Genomic DNA, 11,588 nt, shown 5'->3' with positions numbered 1-11,588 from the left:
CCATTAGCAATTATTTAGCCATTTTCATGATGGTGCAAAGAAAATGACAACCAAAATGACATCCAAATATAAAGTTTAACACTGGTGCAGATGAATTACAGGGAAGCATCAAAAGGAGTACAGAATAATGTAATTACAATGGAAGAGGTGAGAAGATGAGGACCCATGAAGATTAATTAGAGGAGATAAAAGGTACGGTGAGGCATTTGGACAGGAGTTGAGATGAAAGGAGAAAGAAAAAGGGGGCAAAGTAACACAACTGGAACAGGAGGTTGATTACAGAGAAAGAGAAGTGATGTCTGCAGTGTGCACTCTCTAGCCTGGGTTTATTCTTGCTCTGCCTCCATTAGTGGGCAGGGTGGAGTCCAAAACCATGATTTTCTTTTTCTTTCTCTCTATCTCTCTCTCTCTCTGTCTGTCTCTGTAATCACAGCCCAAGCTGCACACACTCACAGCAGAGGATAAAGTAAAGCCTGAGCAATGTTTGGAGGACATTGAGGGTACACAGACTGCCAAAGTATTTTTATAGCAAGGCACAGATAGATGTGCTAACAAGAACAAGCCTACTACTTCATGCTCTCCTACTAAAAACCACACATGCCGATCAAGAGTCACTTTGCTAAATTTTTAATGATGATAGATGGTACATAAAAACATATTTACATAATACAAGCATTATTTCTATTCATGTATACAAAAAAAAGTGCACTTTTGCCAGTAAACCTACAAATTAGCACCTTCCTAATACAGCACCAATCTCAGACCCGGCATCAGGGACACCTGGAGTAGCACCAGGTGCTTAAACCTCTGCTTGAACAACATTATTATTATTTTAAATGTTTTTGCAAACATGATGGAATTAGAAGACCTGACGTGTAATCTGTGAAAACATGGTATAAAGGGTCAGTGTGACAGGCAAACTGATACAACTCCTCAGGTTCTAATAAAGTTCTAGTTTTCTATTCTAAAAATAGCCCGATCAGCGAGTCAGAAATGTGACCTACTTCACGGATTTTGGTGAGTGCCCAACGCCTGGTGTTCAATCTTTGCCTTGTTAAGTTCTACTCATCTGAAAGCCCACAGTAACATCTGGATTAGACATGGAATTGAGCAGATATTGGCTGGTTAAAGTATATGAGCCATAACTGCTGAGCTTCATTTGGAAAGTGCCAGCTTATTTGGTAATGTGCTTTTGGAAGTTAATAAAAGCTTTCCTCCCAGACCAACCAGCCTCCACCCACATCATGTTTCTTAAAAATAAATTCTTATAATATAACCACTTCAGACAATAGTAGATTGAATTAATTATTCAATGACAAAAACACTAGAAACCGTATAAACCTTCTAAAAGCTAAGGCATATTTTTTTTTATAGTACCATAACCTGAAATGAGATTTTCTGGTGATATTTAAACATCTTAAATTTTTGAGTGCAGCACCTACCCAAATGGACTTTCTTTTTTTTTTTAAAGTGCTGGGTCCATTTTAAACTTTTGTTATGGGAGGAAATACTGAAAATCGAATAAATACAATTTCCTGTAATGTGCTAACTCCAGCTAATACAAACTTCACACATAGATGTCTCAATGCTACTAAAGTTGAAAGATCTTTTTGTAAAATCACATGTTGAGACCACTGGCCTTGCTACTGGCAAGATCAGCTGAATTTCTTTTATAAATAGTCTTTCTTGAAAGATGCTAAATTAAGACACATCTTACTTGAGGTTGTTTTTGTTTTTTTTAAAAGACAGACACAAGAAAATAAATTGTTTTGTGATATACCAACTCCAGCCAAAACTATCCTTGAGCTGGAACTGTTGTGAAAGCAAAATCCACTGGAAATGTCATAAATGTTTGTTTTTTTATATGCTAACTTCAGCTAATTCCAGCTTTACTCTGAGGCAAGTTTTGATGATAAATTCACCACACAACAGAATTTTGTTATACTGTAATAGGCTAACTACAGAAATTCATAGCTTTACTTTAAGGCATGATTTTGATGGTATCATCACCTAAAAATGCATTTTCTGGTGAACTCCAACCAATCCTAAACTCACTCTAAAACCTTGCTGTGTTTTATTTTAATTTTTTTTTACTTGCTAGCACAGCAAAACAAGTAGAACTGTCATATGGCAGGAACTCAATAGTGCTCCTGTAAGATATTTGCCACAACTATAGATGCCAAAGACTCGAAATTGAGCTTACGGCTGCAAAACAACCTTAAAAATCAAGACTAAACGAAACCCAGACTCGCACACATACATGCGAAAAAACTGATCCAAAATCAGCAAACACTGTAAACCTCCTCAATGCTATTAAAACCATATTTATACAGTCGGGCAAACTTAACAAAATCCAAATGGTTGCAATTTTCTGTAGACACTGTCTCACCATGACCTGCTCATAACCTTTCGTTTTATTGTTTATACAAGCAATAACATCAGCGTTAACTCTGCCTTAGCCAAGTGTGGTTTTCTCTGCAGAGAACTAGCCATTTTTTCGATAATAAAACATGTCTATAACAGCAAATATAAGTCCAAACTACACATTTCTTTGACCTCGAACTGTTCTTGTCTGTATTAGTAATTAATAGTAGTTTTGACAACAGGCTGCTTTAGTGTAAAAAAAATAAAATAAAAAAATAAAGATGTGTGGTTTATTTCAAGCAAGGCCCTACCCCCTGGTCCTTCATTACGCTTTTTTTTTTTCTCTGGATGTGATTACAGATAGTTGGTCTGGTTTCCTGTTTCTGGTGTCTATAAACACAGCAGCTCAAACACATCTGAGTTTCCTTCCAGAGACAGATGGGTGGGCTCTTTTTTTTTTCTTTCAGCTCCAATCAATATCATTTGCAAAGTATTAATACAGGTCAGCTTAGACACTTTTACACCAGTCTATTTTATTTTTTTTAAGTTCCACTGTCCCTTCCATGATGTCCCGTCCTTACTATCCACAATTTGACAATGTAGGATTTGCACAACACAAATGTGAGTAATAGAGTACATTTACTGTGCCAAAACTGTTTAAAATTGATTGCCAGTTGGCCGTTTTTTTGTTGTAAGACCCCATTTTTTTATACTTAAGTGCTAAATCATCTTCAAATGAATCCCTCCGGGTGCATTATTTTAATACACATTGCATGGATGAAAGCTTTCAGGCTTCGTTTTTATATTCGGGTAAGCAAAGTTAAGTGGTATATCACATCCGGTATGCTAAGTAGGTTGAGCATCAGCCAAGTTTTCCTGTCCTTGCTCAATTTCTATTTTCATGGTCGCCGTTAAAAGGCCTAAGCTGATGTGCATGCAGCAAAAGAAACGACAGTAAAAATGGGCCAGTACCAGGATATTTAATCCACTTTGGATTCATGCACATATTTAGTTTAAGATGCAAGGGTATGCAACTGTGTTTATAGCACCTGTCAAAAGTTTGCAAACATCTAGTCTTATGTTTTTTAAGAAACACATGCATGTTCCTTTTATTCCTTCTATTTAGTTTTTCCAAACGTTTAGCTAAAATTATTTGCCATGCCTCTCATAAAACTTGCCAAAGGTTTTCATCACCAGTTGGAGATTTCTTTTTGACCTTGTGATCCAGTTCATCCCAGAGCAGTTCAATAGGATTAAGGTCCATTGAATGGGCAGGCCATTCCATAATAGATAACACTCCAGCCCATTGTTTGCTCTCGAAATAACTTAGCTTAGATGTATGCTTTGGGCCAATCTTTTGTTATATGGTGAAGTTGGTTCCAATTGGCTGTAGTCCAGACCGAATTGTATGGTGTTGAAGTATAAAATGGTTGCCATGTTGGTTCAGTATTCCAAACTTTTTAAATTTGGACTCATTACTTTCAATACTAACAATATTTTCTTTCAATTCTTGTTTTGTGTTTAAACTGGTTTGTTGCATACAAAAAAGGAATATGCAAGTGTCTCAAAAATGATAAAACAAAAATTATATATATAAATTCAAATCCACTTGCATGCCATTACACCAAAAGTATACAGTCACTTTTTAAAGGGAATTGAGTAAGTTCCTAATGTATTCATCCTGTACCACACATCTCATATCTTATACCTTATTTGCTTGTTTATATGGAAAATAATTATATTGATTATAATTACAAAGAATGGACTGATCCTTTTGAACATTAGCAGGATGAACTGAGTTTTTGGTTCCAGCCTAAGTACTGCTACTGCTACATTATTACCTCTGTCATTATTGTTAATGGCATTGGAAAAGCTGGTATGTCCAGCTGGTAAAAGCAAAAGTCTTTTCAACACAGAAAAATATTTACTAAAATCAGGCTGGTTCTGGAATACCAGAGACATTGTCTGGTCAAAATTAAAGACGATGATCCAGACAAAAAAATTATGTAAGTCTGGAGTATTTTCCAGTCAGCCCCATTTCATTAGGCGAGGATTTTTTGGGAGGGACAAATACAGTACAGGTGACCTGGTTTCCTTTCACAATGTATAATGCTGTGTTTAGAGGACGCTTCTGAGAAGACTTGAAGGATATTCAGCATACTTTCAACCATTGATAAGTTAACAAGGCTGCTCTGCAGCCAAAGGAATTCTATTTAACACAGCAAAAATCATAAGGTTTAAAAGGGTACCAAAAGTACCGTGTCTAATTAGCACCAATATGTTAATCTGTTGTCAGCCAAATGTACCTAATGCACTGTGATTATTAAATGAGCACTGTTTCCTTCCCTTTCAGAGAACTCCCTTGGCATGCTTTTTCCCTGAGAGAAGCCTTAATCCATAAATCCTACTCTCAGTATCGAGAAAACATCCGTGTTTTTTTTACACAGCAGGAGCCACCAGGTAGCCACTGAAGGTGATGTAGACGTCAACGTCGTCGCTGTAAATGGCATTCTCACGCTCGCGCTTGTATAGGCGCACCCATACTTCGTCGTTAAGCTCAAGAGAAAGCATGACGCTCTGGCTCTGCATGATGGAGCGGTCGCTGGGCTGCGCATACAGGATCACCTGCTCGCGTTCGTTCTGCATTAGGTGCAGGTAGGTCTCCTTGAAGTTCCACGTGTGGATGTTGATGTTGAAGAAGTAGATGCCCGGGACATAGCAGTAAAACTTGCCTTTAAACATGTTGAAGTGTTCGTCCTTGTTGACAAAGACGGTGTCAAAGAGCAACGCTTGGTAATAGTCATCGCTGTGGAGGGCCTTCCGGCGGCCCACCGAGAAGGACGAGTGTTGTGTCTTGCAGGGGTCTCCTGTAGCTCCGGCTTGCCCTTTGCTGCCTTTTGGACCAGTAGTGCCTCGGGAACCCGGAGGACCTTCTGCTCCTGCCTTACCTGGTGTTCCTCGCTCGCCTCGATCACCTTTGTCTCCTGGAAGACAGAAACATATGAATGGATGAAAGGATGGAAACATAGAGAGTAAACGTGTGTATCGGTAAAGGGGTGAGTATCAAATCTAGGGAGCCTGTATTTGAATGTGTGGCACAACCGAGTAAGTGAGCAGTAACGGTAGTGGAGAAACTCTAAGCACCAAACCACACCACTCACATTATGCATTACGTTGAACCCATACAGCTGTGAGGCAAAAATAATTTCACTTCACTGGCGCTTATGTACCTGAAGATCCCTATTCTTATATGAAAAGCCATGGAAACTCAAATGTATCTATACTATATGAATTCGGCTGCTGCATTTGACAGATTTTGCAGTAAAGAAGATCTGCACCGCACAACATCTAACCACATGCTGTTACTCTTCCCATTCCCAGCAAAAGCCACCAGAACAGCTTTTACTGAGCTCTGAGTAAGTACAGGCGTTCTGCAAGGAGCTGAATATTCTCAGGGCTGTAATCCCCGAAACACAGACAAGCACAACACACATGTTGCCGCTTGTAGTTTACTGCCACATCGGCAAGTTTCCTGCCAGGTCTGTACGCCTGTTGAGCCTGCTGCTATTGCCTCACAGGATGACTTCGCCTGATTCGGCTCGGTTTTTCAAATTAAGAAAGCAGAAGAATGCCCAGAGCTGTGGCCTGCATGCAGGAGGGGGGGTTTTGTTAGAGCCATTTTCCAGAACCGCAGGGTTGGTTCAATGTTGGGCAATGTGTCAGGCAGAGTGTGTGTGTGTATGTGAGTGAGAGAGCTAGAGTGCGGTAAGGTAAGCATGTTAGTGGGCATGGCTAGTGGTTAGAGTCATTACTGGGTTACATATGATCTAGCACAGGCCTAAGTTGAGGCATTCGGTGGAAAATATTTTAATTATTTAATTGCCTTTTATATTCTATGACACCACTAAAAGGTTAATCTGAATGTGTAATATAATAATACAGTCCTGACTGAAGTGTGAGTATATAGTTATAGAACAGCCTCACCTTTGAGAATGGTCATGTTAATGAACGTGCGAACTTCGGGAGCCTGGTAGGCCACAGGACGGGGCGAGTTGATGGGAGGGTCCAGGTGATCGCAGCACCTGCGGCAGTATTTGGGTGGTGACCTTGAGGGGGAGGGGACCGAGGCCACTAGGGGGAGGAGCAACAGCACAGGTAGAAAGAATCCAGACATGACCACACCTGAAGAAAAAGAGTCAGATACATGATGCAGAGAGAGAGAGAGAGAGAGAGATGGAGAAGGGAAGATAAATTATTAAATAAATAAATACCTGTTTAGGGAAAAAAATTCAAGAGTAAAGGCATCTAGTAATTGACATTAATAAGTCCAAAATGGGCAAATCTCCTGAGGATGTAATGCATTCAGAACGTAAAAGAGACATGACAGACATAATTGGTTATTAGAAATTGGTCTCTCTTATCTAAGGAGAGTACATTTTTGCGTCATTTGCGCAATGCAGCAATGCTTTGATCCTTCAGTTTGTCCATCTTTGGATTCTGATAATCAGCTTTCATGAAAATATCACTGTCAAAAAAAAAAAACCCATCCTAGCCCACTCTATGTAATAACATTCTGCCTCTTCATCACTACCTACAGTCACCATGTTGAACTTCTCATTAATATGATATTGAATATTGGCTGGAACGTTGCTGGTTTGTGAGAAAATGAGTTCTCAATCCTTTTTTTAGGAGCTATTTGTAAAACCTGACCATTATCCCTAATGTTTGAGATTGTATTTCCTTTTGTAACAGCGCTAACATTGCGTCATTAGCACAGGGGGACAATTTCTTAAGTGAAACTCTTCATTGGAACTTTTCCTTGGAATAACTAACCAAGGAGCAATCAACAAATTAGCTCCAAAATCTCTTAAAAAAACAATCTTTCGGCATCAAAACCCAAAACTTATATTTTGACTGTAGAAGATAAATTCATTAATTTCCACACTATAAGTGAGGCAGGTTTATAAAGCCATTGTGCAGGTGTCAGGCAGAAATGTGCGACGTGCCGTGTGGAATGTTTAGTGAAGGCATTTATCCTGATAGGCAATCTGCCGTAAAATGTGTTTTCTCATGCTGAACGGGCCCCCAAGGACACCTGGTCAGTGCTGGTGATTTGACAGAATCCAGAGACTAAGTTAGAGGGGGAGAAAAAAAAACATTAAAATGAGACAGTGATGTCTTTTGACAAGGGCAGAAATAGAGGTCAAGCTCTTGGCATTGCAATAAATATCAGAAAGCACAAGAAGGAGAGAAAGTGAGGTAGATAGAAAAGGAGAGACCGAGATGTGGGAGGTGGTGCAGAACTTGGCCCTGTAGGCTATGTTTTTTTTGGCTGTAATTTGACTTGTTTCCTGAGCAGTACTCCTCTACACCTCTTCATCCCCCTTCCTCCCATTTCCTCCATCAAAACCCTCGGAGCGTACATCTGTCACTGTGCTATATTATGATTATATCCACCCCAGCTTTAGCTCACAGACATTACGTGAAACTAATGCAGGTGCACAGTATTACTTTTTTATTATTATTCCATAAGTCCTTCTTTGTGCAGCACCGCAGTATTGAGGCATCATCGTGAGATAATTGCAAGTCGCTCTGGATAAGGGCATCTGCCAAATGCCGTAAAGGTTATATTCACTCTGATCCCACAAGCAAGTTTTGTTTGCTTCATGCAAAATGGCAAATACAGTCGTCACGTTTTCTCCCGTTTACCTCTCTAGCACTTGTGTTAGCTTATGTTTATTGTGGTTGCCAAAAGCTAGACTTTTGCCCTTGCCAAAAAACATTCCCACATACAAGCCCCACAATTGCCCCTGTTTACCGCCTGCAGAGATGCAATTACCATGCAATTAAATTCTCAATTTTTCTTATGTGAGATAGTTGGCATGGAAACAAACATTTATGATAATAAGAAGACAGCATACAAAAAAGGACTACCAAAAAGAAAAGTTTATAAGCCTTGACCACTGACTATGTACTACCGTTGAAGTGTTTTAATTCGCTGCTAATTTATTCTAGTTTGCGAGAATAATTAGTCAAATACTCCCACTAGAGTTGCCAGTTCATGTGCAGCTGTAAAAACATTTATAGCTATTACATGACTTGTGTAGGTTAGACCCAATCTGTCTTTATTTGGATTAAAAGCTCAGCCAATCATGTGCCAGCAGCAAATTGCATAAACTCATGCGAACGAGGGTTAAGAGCTTCACATGTTCAAAGCAAACATAAGAATGGGGATCGAATGCGATTTTAGCCAGTGACTTTGTCCATGACATGGTTGTTGGTGCAAGACATTTTACTATTTCAGAAACTGCTGATCTGCTGGCATTTTCATACACTACAGTCTCTAGAGTTTACACAGCGTGATGCGAAAAACATCTGTTGTACTGCAGTTCTCACGCCAGAAACTCCCTGTTGATTAGAGAGTTCAGAAAATAGGCCAGACTGATCTAAGCTGATAGGAAGGTTACTCTAGCTACCTTAAATAATCACTTTTTACGACCAAGGTAAGCAAAAATGCATCTCAGAACGCACAACAATTGAGAAATGGCAAGATCTTAATAACAGGATGGATCTTTAGGATTTAAGCTGTAGCTCAGTGGTAGAGCTTTTTACGGTTTGGAAACTTTGAGAACTAGTACAGAGGGAGGACAGGCATATCTTAACTTGTAATTTACTGCACATTCCAAATAACTAGAAAGCTTATTATGGTTTTTTTTCTCTCTTAGAACTACCCAAATACATATGTGATGGCCCTTTAACTGACACTCATGACCCTGTGTTATTGCCGTTACTGTAGTTGTGAACGTTGGCTGGGAATTTTATGACACATATTGAGACTTTTGGCTTTTCTTGGCTTCCACAACCCTAAGAGGTGGGTGAAAGAGGAAATCTGCAGTGTTTAACTGAGTTGTAGGAATGTTAAACAGAGTCTTTGGGCTGACTTGCTCCAACATTTTTCATGCATGGCAGATTTTTGGGCTCCTTTAAGATGATAAACCAGGCTGTCAACTCCTTTTCCTTTGTTTTATTTTTTTTGCACTCCGTCTTTTTGGACATTGTCTTATTGGGAATGTTGAGCAATGTGTTGACTCAGTGTTCAGGTTCCTTCAGCTCTTGATACCTTTGACTCTAATCCTTGTGTGTCCGTCCATCTTTCTCTTCATCCATTTCTTTTCCTGTTGACGTTTTTGTGCTTCAATGAATCATTCTGAATATATATATATATATATATATATATATATATATATATATATATATATATATATATATATATATATATATATATATTTTTTTTTTTTTTTTAAATTCCTGTGTCCTGCAGGACCACAGCCCACAGTATGCAGCACTAATTTGGAGAGGGCAAATCCCCACCGCGCATGCGCAGTGAAAAAAATGACTCTCATTACGCAACATATTCTATTAATTATGTTCCCCCTTTTATTTTGTCTTGTAACACAAAGTCCCAAAGTTTTCACATTTATGAAAGATTGTTCTGGGCATTTTTTTTTTTTTTTTTGCATGTGCTCAGAGGCTATTTATTAAGTGGAACGAGTCAACCCTGTACCTCTTTCCAAATCCAGATGTTTTAATACAGAGAGAGAGAGAGAGAGAGAGAGAGAGAGAGAGAGAGAGAGAGAGAGAGAGAGAGAGAGAGAAAAAGAGAAAGAAAAACTGCAAAAAGAGCCACGTCCTCACAAAGGAAGCAGGAGTAATGAGTGGAGAAAAGCTGCATGCACACATTGCATCTCATACATGCCAGGGAAATGCCAGAACAACATACTCCATATTTGCTCCAGATTGTCATAAATGCCAATCATCCGACTTCTCCTTCTCCTTTTCGGGTTTTTTTTTTCTTTAATTTTTTTTTCCTTTTAGATGTTGCCGGTAATTTACGCACTGACGAGTTGCGCGCACGTTGTGAACGCGCATTTAGTTTGCGCGCTCCTGAAAAAAGCGTGCAAGTGCAAAATAAATATGATTGCATGAGCTGGTAAACTTACCTGGGGGTCCTCATGCAGCCGATCCGAATGCTGCTGCTGCTGCTGCTGCTGATGATTTCCCGTGATCAGCTGGAAACTCTCTCTCTCTCTCTCTCTCTCTCTCTCTCTCTCTCTCTCTCTCAGTCTCTCTCTTTGTAAAGGAGTTCCCTCCTCATGAACACTGTATATGATTTCCTCCTCCTTCTTTGCTTTCCCTGTACTTTAATTCACGCTTCCCCTCCCTTTTTCTGCTTTATCCCCTCCTAAATTCCCAGAGCTCCTGACTTCCTATGCACTTTTTCTACACACTAAAGATATTCTTCCGAGCAGTAATACCTCACACTGGGCACAAACCCCTGGTTGGATTTTTTTTTTAAGTTTTAGACAGTGCTGATTATCATAAATATATATATTTTTTAAATAAATATATTTTTCCTGCGTGCAATTTCAGCCAAACAACCGATTTTCTGTAATTGCCTGTTTTTTTTCAATCCACTGCTGTATAAAGTCCTGTCTCTCACTCACCACAGATGTAGACTAGTTTATGGAGCTAAGAATCAGCAGGCAGAAGGCAGTAAGAAGTTTGGGGTTAATGTGGATGAGACAGAGGGAGTCAGTGATGTAAACATGACTGAGAACAGACACATTCCTGATCATCATCATCTTTTCTCTGCTTGTGTTCTATATGTGGATCTTCAGCCTGGATACATTCATTAGGTAACAACATTTTAATTAGTTTTGTATTAATATATATATATATATATATATATATATATATATATATATATATATATATATATATATATATATATATATATATATACACACACATATACATATGTGTATGTATGTATGTACAGTGGTACCCCGCTTATCGACTTTAATCCGTTCCTTAAAACCGGTCGAAATGCGAAAAGGTCAAAGAGCAAATGTAATTATCCCATAAGAAATAATGGAAAACCAATTAATCCATTCCCGACCTTCACCGATACCCATTTATTAACAAAATACAAAATAATACAGGTACATAAATAATACTGTATATAATTGTTATGCAGCGTAATGAGCGGAGGCAAAGCCAGAGCACAGTTCGCTTTGGTTTAACGAAAACACGGAGAGTTTAACACAAAAACACACACACACACACAGCAGTCCATAGAATCCCTACAAACGAGAGAGAGATATCCATGGTACGCCCTGTAGGGGCGAGGTCCACGGGTGAACACACGGGAGGAAAAAGGTAAT

The 11,588-nt window shown here is 39.0% G+C and overlaps 1 protein-coding gene across 1 annotated transcript; it reads right to left on the bottom strand.

The window, feature by feature from the left end:
* Nucleotides 1-611: 611 nt before the first annotated feature.
* On the bottom strand, nucleotides 612-10,550 carry c1qtnf6b (C1q and TNF related 6b). Its single transcript, XM_083523594.1, has 3 exons — nucleotides 10,365-10,550; nucleotides 6,349-6,546; nucleotides 612-5,348 (listed from the first exon to the last, which is right to left on the bottom strand). The coding sequence occupies exons 2-3, from the start codon at nucleotides 6,536-6,538 to the stop codon at nucleotides 4,804-4,806; spliced, it is 735 nt and encodes a 244-aa protein (XP_083379720.1). The 5' UTR covers nucleotides 6,539-6,546; nucleotides 10,365-10,550; the 3' UTR covers nucleotides 612-4,803.
* Between the last annotated feature and the right edge of the window lie 1,038 nt (nucleotides 10,551-11,588).

This window comes from Silurus aristotelis (genome assembly GCF_946808225.1).
Source record: "Silurus aristotelis genome assembly, chromosome: 2".
NCBI lineage: Eukaryota > Metazoa > Chordata > Actinopteri > Siluriformes > Siluridae > Silurus > Silurus aristotelis.
Note: the sequence above shows the minus strand (reverse complement) of the source record. Positions and strands in the feature narration are given on the sequence as shown.